The 25,165-nt window shown below is 42.0% G+C and overlaps 2 protein-coding genes across 3 annotated transcripts in view; one reads left to right on the top strand and one right to left on the bottom strand.

The window, feature by feature from the left end:
• Positions 1-22,820, top strand: part of CRYBG1 (crystallin beta-gamma domain containing 1) — a 49,125-nt gene extending 26,305 nt beyond the window's left edge. The window contains exons 8-20 of the mRNA XM_081093833.1: positions 445-480; positions 1,399-1,556; positions 2,738-2,864; positions 2,958-3,103; positions 7,581-7,707; positions 7,906-7,938; positions 8,915-9,027; positions 10,562-10,691; positions 13,195-13,334; positions 14,574-14,697; positions 15,106-15,264; positions 17,405-17,567; positions 21,200-22,820. Of these exons, the coding sequence (XP_080949959.1) occupies positions 445-480; positions 1,399-1,556; positions 2,738-2,864; positions 2,958-3,103; positions 7,581-7,707; positions 7,906-7,938; positions 8,915-9,027; positions 10,562-10,691; positions 13,195-13,334; positions 14,574-14,697; positions 15,106-15,264; positions 17,405-17,567; positions 21,200-21,288 (1,545 nt within the window). The 3' untranslated portion in view covers positions 21,289-22,820. The remainder of the gene's footprint in view (positions 1-444; positions 481-1,398; positions 1,557-2,737; positions 2,865-2,957; positions 3,104-7,580; positions 7,708-7,905; positions 7,939-8,914; positions 9,028-10,561; positions 10,692-13,194; positions 13,335-14,573; positions 14,698-15,105; positions 15,265-17,404; positions 17,568-21,199) is intronic.
• A 1,264-nt stretch (positions 22,821-24,084) lies between these two features.
• Positions 24,085-25,165, bottom strand: part of RTN4IP1 (reticulon 4 interacting protein 1) — a 45,305-nt gene continuing 44,224 nt past the window's right edge. For both annotated transcript variants that reach the window (XM_081093842.1, XM_081093843.1), the window contains one exon: positions 24,085-24,210. In XM_081093842.1, coding sequence (XP_080949968.1) covers positions 24,103-24,210 — 108 coding nt within the window. In that variant the 3' untranslated portion in view covers positions 24,085-24,102. The remainder of the gene's footprint in view (positions 24,211-25,165) is intronic.

The raw sequence follows: 25,165 nt of genomic DNA on the forward strand, positions 1-25,165 counted from the left end.
GAATCACTGGTCGGTTGCCTCCTGCATACCCTCCACTGGGGATCGAGCCTGCAACCTGGGCATGTGCCCTGATAGGGAATCAAACCTTCTGGTTTATAGGTCGATGATGCTCAACCACTGAACCACACTGGCTAGGCTGCATTTTTTTTTTTTTTTAAGAAATTTACTGAGTTAAAAAGAAAACAACGAAAAGTTACTGGGTCAAAAAACACAGCTGACATGTAGATGCAGCTTACAGGCCAGTCTGTGAGCCTCTGCCCCAGACCAGCTTCCTCATGTCTTCATCTGCGTTGTTGGGAATTTTAGAACTGTCTCCACATAAATTTAACCAAACTGGAATGTTCCCTCGCTGTGAGGTTTGATGGTGCAAACTGACATGTGTAATATAAAAAGATAATGTATCGCTGAAAAACCATTTTCCTCACCGTGTTATTTTCTTTTCAGGGTGGTCGTAAAGTTGAATTCCCTGTAGATCCAAAGGTAAAACTATATTTTAAATTTTTCTTCCACTCTGTCTCTCTGAAGAGAATACGTGTGCGATTTTACAGTTCAGCCTAAATGAAGCGTAATTGCAGCCAAAGGAAGTTATCCCAGCTTCCGCGTGCCGCCCTTCAGGCTGGGAGATGCTGCTGATGGCTATAGCTGTCGCCAACAGCACGTGCTTCCATGGCTCACAGGTTCATGGTTGTATCACATTTATATTTTGTAGTTGTATTTACTAATTGTAGGGCCTGTGGCTGCTTGCCAGTTAGTTAGGAAAAAGCTTTCAAGCCAAGTTCTCCCACCTCCAAAAGGTTCTTTCTGCTTCCCACATCTATGACATAGTTTGATCTCTAGTTTGTTTCGTTTTTGTAATATTTATCGACTTTCAGAGAGAGAGACAGAGAGAGACAGAGACAGAGAGAGAGAGAGAGAGAGAGAGAGATCAATTGCCTCCTGTACATACACATACACCTCCCATCGGGGTTCCAGCCCACAAGCCAGGCATGTGCCCTGACCAGGAATCAAACCAGCAACCTTTGGGTGCACAGGACAACACCCACCCAACTGAGCCACACCGGCCAGAGCTAGTTTGTTTCATTCTAAAAACAACTTAGAACCTTCTGGTTCTTTAGTTTGCCCTAAGCGAAATTCTAAATATCAGTTCTAGACATTGAAACAAGACCCAATTATTTATAAACTGTCTTTTGAACCTTAGCTTTGGGCTATATCCCGACTGGAAAAAAATTCTGATTTTTAAAATTATAAGATACTGTTATTTAATTAATTTTTTAAAATATCATGAGAAATTTTAATTTGTGTTCCAGGACTTAATGTTGTTAAATGACTGATTTAGCATTTAGCTGTTGAGATAGTTAACGTCTTACAAATTACTGGTATTTCTCATTTCTGTTACAGGTAGTTATTTATGAAAAGCCTTTCTTTGAGGGAAAACGGATGGAACTGGAAACAGAAATGTATAATTTTATCACGGAAGGAGGTGAAGCAGAGGAAACCGATGGAGAAGCCAATTTGCCGCTGACGTCGGTGGGGTCCATGAAAGTTCTCAGGGGCATGTAAGTAGAGAGGCACAACCGTGAGGATTCCTTTTTCTTCTTTAATCAAGTGATAACATGCATGCCCCTGTCCCCAAAAAAACATTCCAGATGGTGTGGTAGAGAGTTTCAAGCGTGTTCTCAGCCAGTTGTGGCCTGGACTTGAGAGCAGCAGTTTGAGGGGCTGTTTGGGGTCAGTCAGCTGCGCAAGGCTGGTAGGTTGGCCCATCCAGATTGGCCAGATCTGCAATCTCCTTTATTAATGTCATGCTCCAAACTGTGGAACTGTTGGTTTGCTTTTCATTTTTTATGATCATATTTTGTACTTTCTAGATCTTATATATTTCCTTGGAAGTACACTGCATGTGGTCTGGTAAATAGCCAAAAACATACAATATTTTAATTGCTATTTGGAGAAAGTTTATCCAGTTTTATTTGCTGATGTCCTTTTGAGTCAGTTCTTGTTAAACATGCACACACACACGTGCACACCCCTATCTCCTCCTTTACAGAACATTGATGTATGTTTCTTAGATTGTTTTCTTAGGGCCATTCTGTTAGTCGCTTAAATTTTAGAGAAGAATTCGCATAATCATAGTGACTGAGCCCATCTGTGGCTTTATTTATTTTGTTAATCCTTGTGCAAGGATATTTTTCCATTTTTAGACAGTGGAAGGGAGAGGGAGGGACACAGAGAAACATCCATATGAGAGAAACACATTGATTGGTTGCCTCCTTCACCCACCCCACCGGGGCTAGGGATCAAACCTGCAAACCAGATACGTGCCCTTGACCAGAATCAACCCAGGACCTTCAATTCCATGGGCTGATGCTCTATCCACAGAGCCAAACTGGCTAGGGCAGGGGTGGGCAAACTTTTTGACTTGAGGGCCACAGTGGGTTCTTAAACTGGACCGGAGGGCAGGAACAAAAGCATGGATGGAGTGTTTGTGTGAACTAATATAAATTCAAAGTAAACATCATTACATAAAAGGGCATGGTCTTTTTTTCCCTTTTTTTAGTTTTATTCATTTCAAACGGGTCGGATCCGGCCTGCGGGCCGTAGTTTGCCCATGGCTGGGCTAGGGCCATTTGTAGCTTTATAATGATTTGTATTTGTCAATGAAACTGATATATACAATGGAAACATTTTAACACTCCTGAGAATTTCTACTCCTTCATTTTTTTTTTTTCTGTTGCAGTTGGGTTGCTTATGAAAAGTCTGGATTTACAGGTCATCAGTACTTGCTTGAAGAAGGAGAATACAAGGACTGGAAAGATTGGGGAGGTTACGATGGAGAACTTCAGTCTTTACGACCTATATTAGGTGTAAGTCAAAGAAAAGTTAATGGCTAATACTTGGTGTTTTAGGGTAATAGACCAAATGGCTAACCTTTGAATTTTGATTTTTTTTCTCAATAGGATTTTTCAAATGCTCACATGATAATGTACAGTGAAAAAAACTTTGGATCCAAAGGTTCCAGTATTGATGTATTGGGAATTGTTGCTAATTTAATGGAGACCGGATATGGAGTGAAGACACAGTCTATTAATGTACTGAGTGGAGTGTAAGTGAAATAGCCCAACCTGGATTTTAAACATGGGTTTCACCTTGGTTTGTGTTAAATTTATACCTTCTCTGACACAGAGAATTAAACTAAATATTAAATCAGTCCTTTAATACCTACTGCCACTATATTTTCATAATTGCTTTTTAAAACCTTTCTCATTTCATTTTTTCATGTTTAATAGAATATTGGAGTAGGCTTTGGGGTTTATGATAGAAATCCACAGGTCCTCTTCCCCTGTCATTCTGCGTGGAGACATCTCATGAATTTCTTATGATGGGAATCAAATAACAACAGTGATTTAACATAAGAGACCTGAGGTTGGGACAGAGTTCCATTCCGTTTCCTGTGGCCCCACACCTACCCCATTATTTTGACATAAAACTAATTGTTTCAATGTCCCTGGAGTTAGCAATTGAATGCTTTAATAATGCCAAACTAAGTTTTTATTGAAAGGTGATTAGTCAAGACACTTTGGGATGCAAGTGACTGCAAGCCAGCCTGGGTTGGTGTAAGTGATGGGAATGGAACTCACTGGCCTACATACCTGAAATGCTCTGCTGAAGGTTTGCTTCGGTCATGGCTGGACACAGGGGCTCAGACACCTTCATCAGGAGGACATGGTCTCTCTCTATCTCTCTTGGAATCTTCTCTATATTGGCTTCAACCTTAGGCAGGCCCTTCCCTCTAGTGGCCCAGGGCAGCGCCCTCTAGCTTTTGTTCTTCCGTCTCACTATCCAGTGAAAAGAGCTTCTCTTTCCCACAAAAGTTCCAGGTGTGACTTTCATTCTGTGGGCTTGAGTCCTGTGAAACTGCCTAAGTCAGTCACTGTAGCCAGGGAGATGGCTGTGGCTGTGTTAACGTGCTCATCGTTGGAGCTGAGCTGTAGTTCCAGTCCCCTAGGAACCACTTAGATATGATTGGTGTGAACAGTTTCCAAACATCAGAGAGAATGGGCACAGATACTGGATTGGGGGGGTGGGGAGGGGAGTGTCTGTTAAAAGGAATTCTACCATTATTCTTATGAACCAGGCTGATGTCAGTTATAATTTGTTACGAGTGAGAGTATTCTTGCATGGTTATATGAAATCATTTGACATTGGTTCTGCTGAAAGTGCTTGATGTCAGGTTTTTTATGTCATGAGTAGTAACATAGGCCATTTGAATCATTCTAACCTCAACTCCATTGCATTTCATGGGGCCTTCCACAAGATCCCTAGATATCTGGGATGTGTCACAGTGTGGTATGCTGTCCCTATGAGTCATGTCCACCACATTCTTGTGTAGGCTGTTGCTTGTGGCTCTATCTTGGCAGAATGACACCAGAGGCTTCTGGGTCTGCCATTCTTAACAGGAAATACGTTCTACTGGGTCCTGTTCTGGAACCCTAACATTTTAGAATCTGCCATAGATAAGAGGAATGGTATGGCAGAAGTCATCTGAAATACTGCTGTGGCAATATTTAAAGGCTGCCTTTGAAGTTAAGTATTTAGAAGGAAAATATATTGGCCAGGTCTAGGTGGCAGTTGTACATTTTGATACTCAGCAGGTATGTTGGTTCAATTAGTCAGAGCCCAGTCATGCAGCCTAGAAGCGGAAGCCTGGCCAGGCTGAGCAGAATTTCCCTGGGGCATTTGCGTAGATAAGAATTTCCGTACTCCTGCCAGTCTTTTTTTAACCCAGCCCTTGTTTATTTGAAATCACTTTTCTTTATGAAATGTTGCTTTTATGTGTTTCTATTTTTAGTCACTTCTAGTAGCATTTCCTGGCTCTTGTTCTGGGTGTAGCAGTTGAGGTTTAGTATTGAAGGGAGGCATGCGTACCCACACCACTTCCTTTCAAATTGTGTGGCTGTGGGAAGGGCCAGCTGCTTCCTCATATTTCATTGGTCGTTTGACAAATATTTATTGAAGTCTATTATGTGCACAGCATTATATTATGTCCTCAAAGAAGTTACAGTATTTATATAAAACATAATTATTGCTACAAAAGACATGGGGATTAAGTGCTTTGAGAATCCACATCAGAGGGATTAATTTCCAGTGTGAACTCAGGGATGACTTTAGAGGCGCTAGCACTGAGTTGGGGCTCGTGGGGTGGGAAGGTGGAGCTGTGCCAAGATCTGAGGGAGGAAGACAAACCTATTCCCATTTAATGGTTTTAAAGAAAAGTTATCGCCCTAACCAGTTTGGCTCAGTGGATAGAGCGTCGGCCTGCGGACTGAAGGGTCCCAGGTTCGATTCCAGTCAAGGGCATGTACCTTGGTTGCGGGCACATCTCCAGTAGGGAGTGTGCAGGAGGCAGCTGATCGATGTTTCTCTCCCATCAGTGTTTCTAACTCTCTATCCCTCTCCCTTCCTCTCTGTAAAAAAATCAATAAAATATATTAATATATATATGTATATATATATGTATGTATAACTTAAAAAAAGTTATCATAATGACTTTATTCTTGTTGGTAAATCAGCATTTTAGTTTGGTTCTTTGTTTCCTAGTATGAAACTCAAAGTCAGAAAAAAAACTTTTTTGAGAGTCTTGCTCTGTGAGTTTTTGTTGAAGTCGGGCCCTTTACATAGCACATTCGGAATCTATTTTAAGTACGAAGTGTGTGGCCTGAAAAGAAACTTTATAGGACAAGTGGCAGTTGGGGTCAGGAAGCGAAGAGAACCTGGTGAGCCTCAGGAGACTCAATCATGGGTTCGATCATCCCTGGCCACTAAGTGATGGTATCACCTTGCACAAGTCACTTCCCATTCAGAACAAACACCAACAAATAATTCCATTCAGAACAAACGCCGACATATAATTCCATGAGATGCTTGTTATTCATCTGTTAGCTTTGCACACCTCGTGCCAATCTAGTTCCTGGCATATGGTAAGTGGCTAATGTTGAGTGAATAAGTGAATTAACTTTTAATAAATGAATTAGATGTGAAAGCATCCTGGAAAGTTCTTAGTATGCACACAGGCATATAGGTATTAATTCTTTAAGCTGCGAGAGGATCAGGAGGGCAATGAATTAACTGGGGGAAGATATTTGAATGTAACAGAATTGAAAAACTTTCTTCCTCTCAAAAGGCTTTATCTTTGGGTAGGAAATAGCATCCAAGAAATTAGTTTTGTTGATTTCCCTCTCCGAGTATAGATCACTTAAAAGATAAAGGAAAACATTTCAGAGGGATTTGTCTTTAGTATTTCTGAGCATTTGATCAATTTTGCTTATTACGTAGTTGTGTCATGTTGGAAATCCGGTTTAAAACAAAATTTTTGTTACTTAGTTGGTTTTTTTGGTGTTTATTTCTTCTGTCAACTTTTTCCCTTATTGTGGTTTGTAGTGTAGAGACATAGCTTCCTGTAATACCAGTGGGTTTATAGTTGTATGAAAAATAATACAATCAATCTATAATAATAAAAGCATAATATGCTAATTAGGTTGGATGTCCTTCTGCACGAAGCCGGGGCTGCGAGGGAAGCCTGGGTTCCGGGTGTCTGACTGTGGCCAGAGGGAAGCCCGGGTCCCAGGTGCCAAAGAGAAGCCGGTGCCGGCAGCTGGGGGAAGTACGGCCTACTCTTGCACGAATTTCATGCATCAGGCCTCTAGTAATCCTATCTAATAATAGACAAACATGGTAATTGACCGTACCTTCACTACACCTCCCATTGGCTAGTCGGCACGATATGCAAATTAACCGCCAACAAAAGATGGCGGCTAATTTGCATACTGCAGGTAGGGCAGGACAGCGCAATCCCGACTGCCCCACCGCCATCCGGGCCTGCTATCTGCGACCCCAGGCGGCGGGCATCCTGTGTGCGACCCGACCCGGGGCGGCCGGGCGGGACAGCGAAGGCTTCAAGGCAGCTCTGGCCAGACCAGTGAAGGCTTGAAGGCGGCTCCGGCTGGAGCGAAGGCCTGGGTCCCGGGTGCTGGAGGAAAACCGGTGTCGGCAGCCAGGGGAAGGGAAAGCCTATTGCACGAATCTTTTCATGCAACAGGCCTCTAGTTAATAAATAATAATACAAGAATAAACTATGTTTCGTGTACTGACAACTGTAGACCTATTTTCCCCCCAGCCAGTCTACTTCTGGAAAGAAAATTTAATGTTGATAACAAAAAGAAGTATTTGCCTACTAACAGAACTTTGACAGCTACTTCTTCAAAGTCTAAATTGTTTCCTTAGGACAGAATTAGAAATACAGATATATCCCCACTGGCACTTTCCCAAGGCAGAGGCTTGGATAAGTTTGAAAACACCCAAAAGGGTCACACGAAGATACTCATTCACTTGCCACTTTGATTTCTAACCCAGACAAATCTATCTGCTCTTAAAAGATTAATGGAGAATCAGGAACATCATTAAGGTTGCTGATTGGTGAAACTAATGAAAGTTTCTGTATGATACAGTTACTCAGAGGTGTGTGACAGTTTTGTTATATATGTAAACTATGAACTGACTAACCAGTGTTTTTGTCTCTTTAGATGGGTAGCCTATGAAAATCCTGACTTCACAGGAGAACAGTATATACTGGATAAAGGCTTTTACACCAGTTTTGAGGACTGGGGAGGAAAAAATTGCAAGATCTCTTCTGTTCAACCCATATGTCTGGTAAGAAGTTATATTTTTGTATGAGAACACTTAACTGAAATTTGCATTTCCTTAATGTGTGCTTCTGATTCATGTATACTTAACACTATAGAAGCAATGCCGATATTTTTTAACAGTAATTGCTAATTTGGAATAAAAATGTATTTTAAGATGTCTGCTCTACTTATTTCCTTCTCTCTTCCCTTTAAAACACTTTAGGATTCTTTCAGTGGGCCAAGGAGACGAAATCAGGTAACTTAAAAAAATATCCTATCTTTATAATTAGGAGCCATCCATTGAAAAGCTGAACATACATGTAAAACCCCAGACATTTGGGACATTTTGTTAGTTTTAACCATTTTTGTGCCTGAAAGTATAACTATTTTTAAATTAGATTTAAATTTTCAATGCTTGATAGCATTGACGCATATCTATATACTTATAAAATGGTCTCATTATGTAATGTTAAATTTCATTTACTTTTTAAAAAATTTATCTTTGTTGAAAGTATGACAGATGTCCCCTTTTTTCCCCACTGACCCTCTCCACCCTTCCCCCAACCCCCCTAAATTTTTATATCATTATATTGAATAAGAATTTACTTGAATATACTAAAATATTTCAAACAATACATATAGTTATTGTGATAAACAGTATGAGTTTTCATATTTGCTGTGTCTGCATTAGACAAACATTTTATATGGTCTCTTGAACATGGTCTCTCACTGGAGCCATTACACTTGTTATTTGGGCTTTTTAATAAAAAGTGTTCAGACAGCCTTAATTACAGAGGCACAAACACCACCGTAGCCTCCTTTACTGGCATACACAAGATTCTAATAAGTCAGCAAGTATCTTCCATTGAGAGGGAGGAAAACTATAGTGTTTCTAAAATACAGTTTCCTGTTAATGTCAGAACTGATGAACAATTACTTTTAGCCACAATAAAGCTTTAAAATGCCTCCCGGCTTGTTAGGACAGGGTGCGCTATAGAAAGCTGCCTCTATTGTTAGATTGTCCTTTGATGTCTCTGAATTAAACAGTCGTGAGTGGAATAGCCCAAGTATTTCTAACGATATTAGTGTAGAAGTAGAAAATTAAAGGATTTATAAAATTCATGTCAGTTTACTGTAACAAGCTAACAGGTCGTGGTTGGGTCATTTCAAAGGCTGATTCGGTTAATGTGTCTGCAAAATGATTTTATGTATTTCCATTTACTTTTTCCAAGATTCACTTGTTTTCGGAACCACAGTTTCAAGGTCACAGTCGATGCTTTGAAGAAACAACAAGTCAAGTTGATGATTCGTTTTCTACCAAGTCTTGCAGAGTTTTAGGAGGCAGGTAAGCAAAACGGTGGACTGGCAGAGCCTCATCACCGGGGGAACACAGAATTCACACATCAGCAGTACTTAGTGCCACCTTTAGATGCTTGGTACGCGATGAAACTGCCCAATAGTACAAGACCCTGGAAGTACTAAAATATACTTTGCAGCGAATAAGTGCTGGACACAGAGGACCTGGAGATCAGTGTGGGTTGGGGAAGTTAAAGATCACCATCTCATGGGGTTTGGACCAGGTTCTCTACTTTCTAGGCCTATTCCATCATCCATAAAGAGACTCTGAATAATCTCCAAGGCACCTCCCAAGGTAGATTTTTTTCAGGTGGATAGGAGGATAGGCATTCTGCACGATAGGCGAGCGCATGGCTGCAGTGGAGTTGGTGTGTATGCTGACCAGGGAGCACACACCCTCTCTAGCTGGGAGGGCTTTGCACTGGGGAGGAGAAGCAAGTCTGGAGGGTAGGATTGGGTCGGGAAGGCGCCCCCTGAGCATATGAGCTTAGATAAATGCCATGGGAAACACGATGGGAAAGGCAATGAGCTCAAAGTGCCCTGCTGAAAACTGGTTCGAAAGCTTTAGAGAGGGGGGAGCCCAAGGTCAGGGCAACCTGTGCCAGGGTGATGAGGACTTCTGTCTAATGATAATAGGAATAGTGCCTTTACTTACATAGTTCTTTATGGTCTAAACAGCACCGTCATAACATTAGCATGGCAGAGTGGCAAGAGCACAGACTTTGCATTCAAATGCAGATTTACAGTAAAACTTCACTGCCAATCAGCACATCCCTCCACCTGTCCTGGTTCCTCTTTATCACCTACTTCATTTATTACCTGCAGACATAGGATTTTTTTGTTCATTTATCATCTTTCTCAGCTCACTGGAATGTAAACTTCAAGACAGCAGGGACTTTGATTTGGCCTCTGTTCTATCCCCAGCAATGGAAAAGTATCTGACACACAATTAGTCCTCAATAAGCATTTGTTGAACTAAAAAACAAAACAAAGAAACGCCACTCTTCTAGGCAAGCTGATAATCACCATTTTATCAATAATGCTGAGGCCCAAGGGGCTAAGTGACTTGGGTAAGTCACAATGGTATTTTGACTCCTGGCCCAGTGCTAAGGTGTTGGAAATAAGGAAAAAGGACTGTGAGAGAAATTTTGGGAGGAAATCAAGCAGATCCAGGCAACTGACTGGCTGTGAAGGTTGAAGGATTATTGAGAGGACTCCAGGGCTTGACAACACCTCACTGGCTGGGAGAAGGTGGCACACAGAAGAGGAGCAAGGAATGCTGGCAGGTGGGGAAGAAAAACATGAATCATTTCATGGAGAGATTTTATTTCCCAAATGCAAAGCTAACAACTGACTTATTATAAATATTTGTCACAAGATTGAGTGCAGAAAATACGTCTAGATATTTTTGAAGAACACTGTTAGCCACAAGCATTATTTATTTTATAGCAGGCTGCCTCTAAAATCAGATTTCTTGAATAAGAATACTCCCATCATATGTGTGTGTGGTTTTTCCTATGTAGCTGGGTTGCGTACGATGGAGAAAACTTCTCTGGTAACCAGTACGTGCTGGAAGAAGGCCACTACCCGTGTCTCTCTGCAATGGGATGCCTGCCGGGAGCAAGTGTGAAGTCTCTTCGTTTTATAGATGTTGTAAGTATGTCCGTGTGGATGTCTCGTTACGGAGATGTATGGTTCACACAGCTGATGGCCAGAGCAGAAACCAGCAGGTAGACCTACTCCAAGCTTGAAGTTGGAGGCAGAAAAAACAGTTGCAGTAGAACTTTCTATCCTGTAACTTTTAAATCTCCTTTTAGATGTTTAACGTATAAATTGTTTTTGCTGTTTTCTTAGACTTCAGGTGAAGTACTGACTCAGTCGTGGCACACAACCATCATGAGTTACTAGTTCAAGGCCGCTCTGTTTTTTCCCCATTTTATACCTGATTCCTCTCCCTTTTATAGACACCCATGGAATGTGTGAGGGATATAACTTGGATATTCTTATAAAACATATGTTTTCAGAAAGTCTGTATCTAGGCTTCTTAATGTTTCTATTGATTTTAGAGAGAGGAAGGGAGAGGAAGAGAGTGGAAAAGAGAAACATCGATGAGAGAAATATTGATCAGCTGCCTCCTGCATACCCCCTGTGGGCATGTGCCCTGACCAGTAATTGAACCGGCTACCTCTAGGTGCATGGGACCATGCTCAACCAACAGAGCCACACCAACCAGGGCTATATATAGGCTTTTGATTTATATACAGTATTACACTATAGTTCTTACTGCATTATAAACATAATACTTATATTAAAATTTTAAAGAGCTGTTCATTATGCTCTATGTACATCTCATACATAACTGATGCAAGTATCCCATCACAGTGTTTTGCTTATTTAATTCTCATCTGTGCCTCCCCATCGGCCTGTGGGGATCTCTCGGGCGTGTATGGTAAAGAGGGCATTTGCTGGGATTGTGTACATGAATATGCAGCTTCACTAAGTCCAGCTCTACCGCTTCAGACTCTTGCTGGCAGTGCGTGTGGGTTTGTTTTCCACATTGTTGCCATTACTGAGTATTCTGACTTTCTAACTCTGGAAGGAACTGGGTAGAACGTATTCTCTCATTGTTAATTTGCATTTTACTATTAGAGAAGTTGGTATCTCATATACTGATTAATCAGTTGGGTTTTTTGTTCAGTGAATTGCCTATTATGTCCTTTGCTCAGCTTTTTTATGGTTTTCTGTATATCTTGTTGTTATTGATTTGCAAAAATTCCTTACAGTTTTAAAATTTATTACCCTGTCTTTTAGAGATTTGCAATCAAATGACTCCTCTCGATTTATTATGTGTGTCCTAATCCAGATTATAGTGCCCCTTTGAACAGAAATCTTTCATTTTAATGTAGTCAAAGCAATATTCAATGTAAAACTCCAAGATAATGTTCAGATGTTAGTCTGAGTGTGTAGTTTTGGAAATATTTTAGTTTTTGGTAGCTGATCTCTCCTAAGAAGCTTTAAACATGTAGTTGATTTTAGGCAGGAGTTGGCTTTATCTCATCCTTTCCTGCTTGTTCAACTAACTAAAGTGTTGACCTTTCTCAAGATGTGAAAATAGTAGCAATGGAACATGGGATGATGTGGTACCATGCATTAGCTCACAGATGCCACACAAACTACCTCTGAACATTAATGTGCTGTTTACTGGTCAACAGAATCTATGTGTCAGGGCACATTCACATAAATGAAGCAAGTCCCACACCCTTGCCACAAAACTTGAAGCAGGTAGGGAATTTCTGATGATCATTTATGATTTTAGGATTATCATCATTAGAGCTTAGTCTAGGGCAGCCGTGGGCAAACTACGGCCCGTGGGCCGGATCCGGCCCGTTTGAAATGAATAAAACTAAAAAAAAAAAGACCGTACCCTTTTATGTAATGATGTTTACTTTGAATTTATATTAGTTCACACAAACACTCCATCCATGCTTTTGTTCCGGCCCTCCGGTCCAGTTTAAGAACCCATTGTGGCCCTCGAGTCAAAAAGTTTGCCCACCCCTGGTCTAGGGTCATAAGGGTCTATAATTTGAAAATGAGTTTGAACATAGAGCTTCCATCCGGTAGTTTTCTCTCCTCCTAACAATATTCCTACAGGAAAGTTTGGGAACATACGTGCACAGAATCACTGTCTGTTGACAATTAAAACAACAAAAAAAGACAGTTGAAAATGCATACAAGGAGGTTCCTGATTAGCAATTCCACTAGACCCTAAAGACTGCAAGAGGCCTCCGACCCTCGCCATTTACGTCCATAGCTTTCCAGTCCTAGCCCCTCCTTATCCTAATAGAAAATAGCAGGATTGAAAATAAATTCATTAGCTGTGTTGATATTTCAGACTCATATACCCATTCCTTTGTGCCTGGGATACCCCCACCCTTCATAGCACTGTTTACATTCACCTGCCTTTCTATGCAGTAGGAAAACTTCCTGTCCCCCCTTCCTTCCTCTCTGGCTCTGGAGTGTATAAACACCCCAACTTCCTGGGAAAGGGAGCTTATGACAGGCCAAGATCTCGTGCTCTGTCCTTGAAACAAGATGATTTTCAAATAAGTTCAAGTTACCATTAAAGATGAGTAACATTATTTTTGTTCCTACACAGGAATTTTCTGAGCCAACAATTATTCTTTTTGAAAGAGAAGACTTCAAAGGAAAAAAGATTGAGCTTAATGCAGAAGCAGTCAATCTCCGATCCCTGGGATTCAACACGCAGATACGCTCAGTTCAGGTGATCGGTGGCATGTGAGTTACCTACTTGTTCATTCAGTAAGAGATGATTTTAAAGATTAAGTTTGATCGTATTTCTTTTTCTCCTACATTACCTTAAGCAAAGTGACAGAAACCCCCCTATTTTCTGTAAGGGTCAATGATGATGCACCTTTTCGCACTGGGAAGAGCCATGTGTGAGGCCTCTCTCATCAATTCCTCCAGGCTTTTAGTTTACTTAAGGTAAGGACTTGGTCTTCAACACCTCAAAGTTTCTAGGGGAATGCTTTGCAAAACAGTGCTAAGTTTACTGAGCACTTTTTAGCAAGTATGAGAGAGCTCATTTTTCTTTTCCCTTCGAAAGACCAAGTCCTTTGATTTTGGAGTTAGGGCTGGGGTTTTCCTTTAACTAGGAGTGACTAACAGATGCTGTGCACGCTTAAAGGTCAATATGGCAAGATTTTTCTCAACTTTGAATAACTGTGAAATTAAGTAAAATGTAAAAATAAGTAAGAACTATCAATGTAATAAATGTTTTTAAGAAAGTATTTTTGTTTCACTCTCAAAAATAGGTATAGTCCCCTTGTATGCATCAAGTATTGGAGGGGACTATAGCTGTTTAAAAAACAATTATTTGGGTGCTTTAGAGTTCTAGGATGGAAAGTCGAGGACATTCCTCCTTGGTAACACCTGGGCCAGAGGAAGGCTGCTGGGTCGCTCACATGCCATTGCGTGCAGGAGTCCACATGTCTTCAGGTGTGGGCACCAGCATCCCTAGGAGACCAGAGTATCGTTAGCAGTTTTCTGGACTGAGGAAGATTCCTCTCATTTTAAACAAAAATTTGAGTTATTTACTTTTACTTAAATAGCCCTTTAGTATTTATCATATGCCACACAAGAACTTTACAAATATTAGCTATTTAAATAAAAGATCCATTATTACAACTGGAAATGTTTTATAAAAAGCTCACAGGAATACTGGGCTGTCCCACTAAGACTATAATCTCTATTTCATTGCAAAGGTGGAGAAAAAACCTTACTCATTTCTCTTCAAGAATGGTTCTTTTTAGCATAAATATGTACCAAGAATTTGCTATTTGTTGAGAAAAGGGTGCTTGAAGTGTTTTAGAAAATAAGGTAGTCCCCCCCTCTCCTGCCAATGTATATTTTAAGTATAAAGCTCAGTCTAAAAATTGAAACATCCTAAAATATAATTAGGGCTCATTGTCAAATGGATATTGCTGCTTACTTGTGGTTATCTACTTTTTTTTCCAGATGGGTTACTTATGAATATGGCAATTATAGGGGTCGGCAATTCCTACTGTCACCAGCAGAAGTACCTAATTGGTATGAATTCAGTGGCTGTCGCCAAATAGGGTCTCTACGGCCTTTTAATCAGGTATTTTCTTTTTCTCCATGTTTGAATAGACTCTTCTCTGAATTTTTCTGGTAAATGTAATTTAACATTTTCAGTTTGAAATTTGCCACTCCCTTCACCACCATGAACTTCTGAATTTGGGCTGTTCCTGACTGCTTTCAGAAATGCTCTCATGCCTGACATCAAAACCTGGTGTGTCCCAAACTCCAAGCGCTGGGTTCCCACAGGCAGGCTCCCTGCCCCAGGCACTTCTTTGACATTTCACCAAAATTTTCTCAGCGAAAAAATCCTAAAGCCTCTGGGGCTCTTGGGTATAGAAATTGTCCCTAATACAACCTCACCTTGAATTCGGCCCCTGCTGTTGATGCTTGTTTAGAACTTCTAATAGTACAACTTACTTGTGATCATTGCTGGGGTTTTGTCTTCTAGAAACGTATTTATTTCAGACTTCGAAACAAGGCAACAGGGTTATTCATGTCAACCAACGGGAACTTAGAGGACCTGAAGCTTCTCAGAATACAGGTCATGGAGGACGTCGGTGCTGACGATCAGATCTGGATTTATCAAGAAGGATGCATCAAATGCAGGGTGAGCTTTAGGATAAGACAAAGGTCTGTGACGGCATCTTTCAAATTAATGCTATTTCAGGATTCCTGGACCACCTTCAGAAATAAATTAGGTTTTCCATGAAAATATTTCTTAGCTCTTATAGAACCAGTCTATGAATGTAAAATGGGAGTAAATCTAACTCTGATCCAAGATAGAGCACTGATATCTATACTTGATTTTTATATAGTAACTAGAGGCCCGGTGCATGACATTCATGAACTGGGGGGAGTCCCTCAGCCCAGCCTGCGCCCTCTCACAGTCTGGGACCACTCAGGGGATGTCTGCCTGGTGGGAGGGGGGGAGACTACCTTATTTTCTAAGCCGGCAGGCAAACACCCCCCGAGGGGTCCTTAGTGCTGCCGCAGAGGCCGGAGAGGCTCCCACCACTGCCACTGCACTTGCCAGCCATGAGCCAGGCTTCTGGCTGAGCAGCGCTCCCCCTTTGGGAATGCACTGACCACCAGGGGGCAGCTCCTGTAGAGTGTCTGCCCCCTGGTGGTCAGTGTGCTTCATAGCGACTGGTTGTTCTGCTGTTCAGCTGATTTGCTATTAGGGTTTTATTATATAGGGCAGAAAATTATATAGGAATTTCTACTAGGTATAGAAATAAACTATAAGCCCCAGCATTATCAACAAGTTAGTCTTGGTTTGCTTCCATTTTGGAGGATCTCAGACTAGAATTAAGGATGAAGAAGTACCAGCTTGCGTACCATTTCCCTATTGGCACACCTTGAGAATGGAAAATGCCCCACCTCCCTCCTATCACTCCTCCATAACACACGATTACGGGCTGCAATGAGTAAGAATTTATAAGAGGAGCTCATGCTTCTGTTGCAGATATTCTTTTTAACTTCCTGATTTTATGGGCTTGGCTGTTTGCTTCCGATTTTTTTTCTAACTGTGGTGCCCCATGAGTCAGCAGAAGGCACACAGCCTGGGAAAGGTGTGTTCATTAGGTCTGTGGGGCCTGAGGGAGAGGCATCCGTCCAGTAAGCATAAGGGCTGTTTAGACTTGCACAGAAGGAATAGCAAGAGCTGTAACAGAGAAGCACAAAAAGCCAATTTCTGCCTTTGAATTATCTTAAACAATTCAAGAAATTGGAGCCTTTTATCAATTATTTCTAACAGATATTTTAGTGATGTTATTTAATGACTTTGAATTGAGTAGGTCAATGAGAAGTAGCCTAGATCATCACAGTCCTTTTATCTCAAGTAGAACAGTACTTTCCAGTTCTCTCCATGAGCATTTTCTTTTCTTTTTTAATATATTTTATTGATTTTTACAAAGAGAGGGAGGGAGAGGGATAGAGTTAGAAACATTGATGAGAAACATTGATCAGCTGCCTCCTGCACACCCCCCACTGGGGATGTGCCCGCAACCAAAGTACATGGCCTTGACCGGAATCGAACCTGGGACCCTTGAGTCCGCAGGCCGATGCTCGATCCACTGAGACAAACCAGTCAGGGATCTATGAGCATTTTCTTCAGCGATCTGTGTTAATGTCATGTGAACATGTGACTACCATACACTGTTTATATATTGAGAGTAGATACACTTCAGAGAAGGACCCATAAAATTTCTACATGAAAATACCCTTTACTATATTGGTATTTTCTTCTCTTTTTATGGTTGGATAGCATGCCTTTTTAGAAAATTCGACATTTCTCATGAAGAAAAGTCAAGAGAAATAAATCGGATTTCAAGGTTTAAAATGACAAAATACCCTTTTAGCCACTTTAGTGCTACAATAGCCTCCAAAATAGAGGTGCAGCCATATTCTAGAAGGGTCTGGCTGCACAGAGGTGGTTCTGTGGGGGTAGGTTTGGTGGCATGACCAGCCTTGGAGGACAGTCATTTCTGGGAGGGAAAACCATCATGAGGGGCAGCTTTGATGTTCTCGGGCTTCTCTCACTAGTAAGACAGTCTCCCAAAGGGCAGAAGTCCCTTAAAGTGGAGAAGAACAGAGAACCCTCTGTGACTCGTGCCACCTGAACTAAAGGGCATAAGGGTGAACGAAGTCAGGATCTAGGGTGGCTTTAAAAATCAGCTTAAACAGGGAACTGATCACAGTGACACTTGAACGTGTGTTCCTAAGACACATATCTCTGTACCAAGCAGATAGCAGAAGACTGCTGCCTGACGATTGTGGGGAGCCTGGTCACTTCTGGCTCCAAGCTGGGCCTGGCCCTGGACCAGAGCACCGAGAGTCAGTTCTGGAGCATGAAATCCGACGGTAGAATCTACAGCAAGCTGAAGCCAAATTTAGTTTTAGATATCAAAGGTAAGGCTTGTTCCCTTTATGTTCTTAGTTGTGCTTTTTTTAGTTAACTAAAAATCTCTTCTTTACTTTTGCAATGGTGAGCACTAGTATAAATAGTAAGACATCTTTCACTATGTCAGCCACTGTGCGAAACACTTTGCATTGTCATGTGATCCCCACAGCAAACTATGTTATCCTCTCCTTCCCATCCCACTTTACGGCCCCCAAAACTGAGGCTTAGAGGGGTTAATCCATTTGGCAGTAAGTGTTGAGGTAGAGTCTGGACATGGGCTGTCTTCAAGCCTTTTATTTTAACAGTAAGACTGAAAATCACAAGTTAAAAGGCTGTGGTCTCAGTATAGTTGATGATTCTCATGCCTAGACATGTAATCTTTCATTGAAAAGATCTAAGATCTAAAAGGAATTAACACAGCCAAGAGGATTTCAACTGAACATTTGTTCAATGAAAAGCCAAAGCAAATTGATGGTGCTTGAGAAGAACAAGTAAATTTAGGACAGTGTTTCCCAAACTGTATCTGTATCAGAATCACAGAGGACTTATTAATGGAGACTTTATTTCCTACCAGGAAAGCCAACATGATTATGTTTATAAATTTAGTGAAATGGTTATAATGTAGCCTTACTATATCACATATTTCATTTTAAAAAATTGATAGGAAGTTGGCTCAATTGTACTTTAATCAGGGCTCTCGGCCAAGCTGTCATTAAAAATTGATATAGGGATAAAGAAGCAGCTGCAACTTAGTTTTAAAATAAAAATGCTGCTTCTCCATCATCCAGAAAAATTATCAGGGACTTTGGGGACTGTGTGAGGAGCAGAAGTGGGCGTCACCTGTGTGTGACCTCCAGATGGATGGTGGCCAGCCTACTTAATAACAGGATTAGAATTCACAAGGAACCTGAGAAGCTGGAAGGGTGCTCAGGGGCAAAGGCAGAGTACACTTAGGTCGCACAAGCTAAGCAATAGATAACAGGCTGGATGGGAGCCAAAAATAACATCAAGTGCAAATTTAAGAAAGTAGATGTAACACTCAGAGAATGAATGGTGATATAAATACACCTCCTTCACATTACATTGGATACAAAATTTGTCATTTGTGGACATTCTACAAATGGTCAACTGGAGGTTCAGACTGGTTAAGAATCACAGAAATCACAGAACCAGACCCTCCTTGATTCTTATTTTCATCAACCTGTTCAACTGGAACTTCTCTGTCTATAAGATAGTTTCAAAACCTCCAAAGAAGCCAAGGAAAAGCGACTGAGTTGGAGACGTGGGTGTTTTGAACACATGGATTCATGTTTCTTACAGATGTGATCAGCTTCTGTCTGGGGCTAAGGACACTGTCATCCTTATGAGCTACCTTCTTGGAGCATTTCTTCTTTGGTTCTTTCAACCTGTATTTACTGGCTACTCACCAGGCGGAAGGCTCAAAGTGGGAAAAAGGATACTGTCATGGCTTTAGAGAGCTTACCTTCTAGAAGTGCTAGGCCAGGGGTGGGCAAACTTTTTGACTCGAGGGCCACAATGGGTTCTTATACTGGACCGGAGGGCCAGAACAAAAGCATGGATGGAGTGTTTGTGTGAACTAATATAAATTCAAAGTAAACATCATTACATAAAAGGGTACGGTCTTATTTTTTTTTAGTTTTATTCATTTCAAACGGGCCGGATCCGGCCCGCGGGCCGTAGTTTGCCCACGGCTGTGCTAGGCACACAGGACTTTTCCCCACTTGCTACATTAACAGCTGACCGGGGAGTTAGGACACCTGGCTTTTAGTTTTACTCTGACAAGAACTATGGGACTCTAGGAGGTTCCTCCTGAGGACTTTGAGTTCCAGAGTCCCTTCCTAAAACGCACTGAAATCAGCCAAACGCCTCTTGAGTAGGACATTGTCTGTAGGCGTGTGAATGCTCAGTCTACCTAGTATGGTAGCTGCATTAGTCACCTGAGGGCTTGTTAAACGGATTTTGTCTCAGAATGTGGGAGAATGGTGCCATCTTGTGGACATGAGCAAGTGGGCCACAGCCCACAGACGGCTAAGGAAATACAAATACATCTCTTTGGTGCACTTTATAGGAAGCTATAATTTTCATTAGCTATAACTGTGGAACCATTTGTTACCTAGTGATGTTGCCATAAAATTTATTAGACCTGTCTCCTGGTGTCTGGGGAGCGAGCTGTTTGGGTAGACAATCACGTACTGTTCCAGTCTTGATGGGCACAGTGGGATTTATGGCAAAAGTACACGTAGAAGGCCCAAGGCACTGCCCTTGTAGTCTGTGCTACACCTAGCCATGTGGAGGCTCTAGACCCATGGTCAGTCAACTGCGGCTTGAGAGCCACATGTGGCTCTTTGGCCCCTTGAATGTGGCTCTTCCACAAAATACCACGTGGGGGCGCCCACATACAGTGCGATGGAAACTTCGTGGCCCATGCACAGAAGTCGGTATTTTGTGGAAGAGCCACACTCAAGGGGCCAAAGAGCCGCATGTGGCTCGCAAGCCGCGGTTTGCCGAGCCGCAGTTTGCCGACCACTGCTCTAGACCAAGTATGTCAAACTTGCAGCCTATGGGCCACATGACTCATATATTTGGCCCATGTTAGCCTTTGAGTTTGACATGCTTGCTTTACAGTCAGTGATGATAAACCAAACTCTATGAGAGGAACACTAGATAAGAGATGATTTCCTTCCCCAGCTACCCAGCTCTATAGTGTAAGTTATCAAACCTTTTGGATATTTTGTAAGTGCTTTGAAAGAGAGTAAGGACATTTAATTCTTAGCTTGAGGCTGCAGTATGATTTCATTGCCAGTCACGCTAACCCTGCAGTCAGATGAAGATTTTTATTCTGATGGAGTCCTCAGTGACATAGCCTTGGTGCAGAGACTTATGCTAGAAAACTATAGGGTATCTGAAAGGATGTTTATTCCACACTGGGGGGAAAGTCAGATGAGAAGACACTTTAACACTCTGAAATATCTAGTAGGTCCTGTTGGGAAATATTCTTACAAACATTCTGGTGAAAGGAGTTTATGGAGACCATACTCGTACAATGGAACTCAGCATCTGAAATGCCGTGAATTTTATACACCAAAGCCTGTGAGCTCAGCAGTGGGAGTGCTGCCCATACCTCTGGTGTCATTCGGACCTCCCCCTTTACCTAATACAGCCATTTTTCATTGTTCATGCAAAACCTGTTCCAAAAAGACAACCATCCCACTATATCAGGTCTGCCTGCTTTTCCCTCACTGATACCTCGAATCCTTGACCCCACCACTGAATATATTTCAGTCTCTGCTCCTTTTCCCTTCTCTATATTCTTCCCTGTGCCCCCAATATCAGACATCTTAATGACTGTGGAGTTGGTTTTGAGACTTGCATAGGAAAAGGAGCCCAGGAAGTAGGAGATCCTGTGTGGAGCTGCTGGTGCCCTTATGGGATTTTCACACATTTACCCCAGTGACTAAGCCTGTCAGACTGGGTACTTGTCAGGGTTCTGCACCTGCTTTGTTTCATGCGGCACCTGGCTCTGCACCTGGTTACTTCTACTCTCGTTACTCTGGTGCTGAGGTAAAACGTGTTGGCTTCACGGTGGGCACATTTCCTTCCATGTTTTCCTTTTTTTCAGGGGGTGCACAGTATGATCAAAACCACATTATTCTCAACACCGCCAGCAAAGAGAAGTTAACACAAGTGTGGGAAGCCATGGTCCTATAACCCTGGACAACGCAGGAGGACTACTTCTGGAGGTCTTCCAGCTGCCTTATTTAAAACGAAGAGGCCTGCGGACAGGAGCCAAGAGGAAAGCGGATGTGCTCCTCAGCAACTCTAACTTCACTCATGAATCACAGTGCCAGGAGCAGGACAACTGTCTCATCTCTTCAAAAGACCAATAGTTTTAAACCAATAATTTGTTCTTCTTTCACTTCTTGCCTGTCAGTTCCTTTCAGCAGCTGCTTAAACAGGTTGCCTCATTAGCAGCGTTGGGGTGTTTTTTAGGAAAATCTTATCTCAAGACGTTAAGACTCTACATTTTACATGATTTCCAAAGACAGTGACAGGAGAGAACAGGAACAAATTCACCGACTTGGTGGACCTACATCGCCTTACACTTTAAAGGGAAGGGTAAAGCTTCAGTCTGTAAGGTAGAAACTGTTTAGACCTTAGAAGAAATAATGTATTAGGCCTATAGTTTTGGTCTTTGACCTTCTGTTTTCTGAAATCATTAATTATGCTGTATAGCCAATTGGGAAATTATATATTCAGACATATGTTAAGGAATTGAATGAGTATAGACAAAACACTTGAATTAATATTAAAAACTAGAAAATTTAAAAGATTTCATGTCCATGTCTGCTTACATTTATTAGCAGGATTTGGATTATTTTAATTCACCATGGGCTGTCCTAGATTTTCACACGAGTGTTGTTTGAAGCTTTTCTTACAGATGCTGCTAGAACAGTATACCATGACCTAATTTATTAGCCCATCCCCACTCATCTATAACTAGTTCTGAAGCAATGTTATGCAATCCTTTGCTAAACTCAGGTAATTTAGCCTAATTCCCTGCCCTCCCATCCAGCTGCACTGGCAGGAGGCCTGCGCGGGGCTACCTTACCAGTGATGTTGCACAGCCATGCTCCGAGGACAGCTCAGGTCTCAGGGTACTGCCGCCCGTGGTCACTTTGGGTGTGGCAGGCTCAGGAGGATGACCAGCAATTCTCCAAAAGGAAAGGACAGGAGGCCTTCTGTGATGCTTGTTGGTCAAATCTTAGAACTCTGAAAACCCTAAAATTCAGCAAGCACTTCAATGAAAGTTCAAAATGTTTAACTGCTGACAATACACTGCCAGATGGTGCTGTTCATACTGTGGATACTCATTTTGAACAAAACTGCTAAAACAGTCCTCGAACACCCTCTTCCTCTTTCTGTCCCCAATTCGTGGTCCTCGGCACTGAATGCTGGTGCTCTTGTCACAGGAAGAACAAACCTGGTTTCCTTTTCAGGGCTCCCATTCTGAAGTGCTGATTCTCTCTGGAGTCGGTGGGAAGCAATTATGGTCATCATAGTAGTACCTTCGGTTTTAAAGTAATGTTTGTACATGTCCAACAGCAGCCAGCATGTCTGTCTTGTTCTGAGGTGTGTGGCTCTGGTTTTCAGCCTCTGTGCATTCATTACAGTGTGGTGGGGTAAGACATCCTACAGTAGCCTCTGTTGAATTTATCTCTTGAATAAACTTGTTTCTGGTTAACTGTGTTATGAAATCGGTTAGTAGCCCTCATTAACACTTCAAAGAGAGTCAGCTGGCAGATTAGAAACAAATGCCTGATTAGGACAAAGCAAGTTTCAGGGGGGCTAGAATATGGCAGGGAAAGGTCAGCTGACTCCCCTCTTTCCAGACACTGGTGAAAGGGTGCACTACACTTTTTTGAGTGGACATGAGGGGGAGTGAGGTCCTGCCTTGAGTTTACCCTGCACCACCCCCTGGGATACCTCAGAGTTTAAGAGCTGACTGTTCAGGTGGAAGTCAAAGTGGCATATTTACAACAGAAAAAAAACCACAGTTTTTTCTTTTGAGATAAGTCTGTAGTGATGAGATCAGCAATTCCAGAGAAAAGCCCTCATCCAACACACTAGTAAATGAGTATCTAATAGGAATAAACTAAGCAGAAAGTTACTCAAACAGGTCTATATCAAAAGCTAAACGCGAGCGTCTAGGGTGCAGTAATGATCAGTACAACAGGAAATCGACACTCACCTGCAATGAATGAAGGGCACACTAGAGATTCAAAAGCCGCACTGGGCATTTGGCAGTAAAGTCAGAAACTGGAGCACTGTGGGCCCCAGTGGAATGTTGGAAGTTTCCATGGAAAGGTCCCCAGAGAAGCATGTTTCACTGGTTGAAGGAGGTCTAGCTTCTATGCAAAACGTAAGGGTTTTAAAAGGCACTTTAGCGTCACTTTCAATTTCTAAGAGTAAACAACCAAATCACAGGCAGATGTTTATGTATGACCCCAAGAGGTTCAGAACTCAGCAGAGGAACAAAAATCAAAGGAAAGCGTGCTCACTGCTGAACCTAAGAGGGAGCATAGAACAGTAAAATCAGTTTTAGCCACTAGGACAGAAGGTGCCACAACAATTTGCAAATCTGGTGTGAAAGAACAGCTTGGAAAAAACAACATGCAATTTTCACTGACTTTACAGACAAGTCCAAGCATGGCTATTTTCACAGTGTGTCTTACATGTGCATTCATTGTGCTGGGCAGAGGACAGGCCTCTCAGCAAACAGGAATGGGTTACATCAGAAAGCACTCTGGGCCGGGCAGAGGGATGTGTGGAGGGTGGTGGTGTGGCTGTAGAATCAATCTCTGCTCAGTTTAGAAGATAGGAAATTACTAGCAAAAAGTGTTCTTTTTTTATATATATAACATGGAATTTAGAGTCTAATCTGGAAAGGGATGGCTAAAAAAAAGTTCGGGCCCACTAGCACTCACCAAATAAGAGAGCCAGTAATCACCAAACACTATTTATTTAAACGACATTAATTACAGTCTTTCCTCGCGCATGTCCTCTTTCCACCTTCAGAAAGGCTTCTGGAACTTCAGAAAAAGGGAAGGTTTTTTCAATAACTGGCTGAATCTGTAAAACACAAGAAAAGGCTGACTGTGGGTAAGAACCGACATCCATCAAGGCAGGTAACGTCTGTAATCAGTTTCTTCACTAAGACAGACCCAGTCCCTCCGGTCTGTCTGTGCCTCTGGGGAGGAGCTCTCTGCCAGGCCAGGCCTGTGACTGCTGTCCCTGCTCCCATCAGCTCCTCCTCTCTGTGAGGTAGCCCAGCTGCATCCTCACGCAACCTAACTTCTGCTCAGGGCTGGTCATGTCACTCTCCTACTCAGAACCCTTCAACAGCTCCCAAAACTGCATTCAAAGGCCACCACCATCCAAACCTCAGCCTTTATGCAGACTCCACACTCCACCAAAATGGTCTGCTTGTCATTGCCTGACATGGTGAGTTTGTGCCTCTCTGTGTTCTACCACCCTTCCCGCCCAGGCCTCACACTACCCTTCCTGACCTCCCAGTTTGCAGTGTTCTCTCTGAACTGCTACAGGACCCATGAGGCCCTCTTCATGGACTGCTTGTTACAGCTGAGTACACGTCTTACCCACCCAATTGGGAAATACCAAAGAGGGTACCCTAAGGTTCTTGCTGTATGTATACCTGTGGCCTCCTCACAGGCAGTGCACTGAATGAGGACAGATTTCTTTGTTTTAATTTGTTAACTGTTTGGCATATTTACTTGACCCAAGCTGAGAGTATCTGTGGTATAGGCCACCTCTTTTGTATCCTCCACAACACCCAGAACAATGCTAGGCATGTGACAGGAGCTCAATAAATATCACATATCTATGACAAAGGAGGCAAGAATATACAGTGGGATAAAGACAGTCTTTTCAATAAATGGTGTTGGAAAAACTGGACAGACACATAAAAAAAAGAAACTAGACCACTTTCTTACACCATATACAAGAATAAACTAAAACTGGATTAAAGTAACACCAAAAACCATGAAACCCCTAGAAAAAAACATAG

Source organism: Myotis nattereri, assembly GCF_964212035.1.
Source record: "Myotis nattereri genome assembly, chromosome: 6".
Lineage (NCBI taxonomy): Eukaryota > Metazoa > Chordata > Mammalia > Chiroptera > Vespertilionidae > Myotis > Myotis nattereri.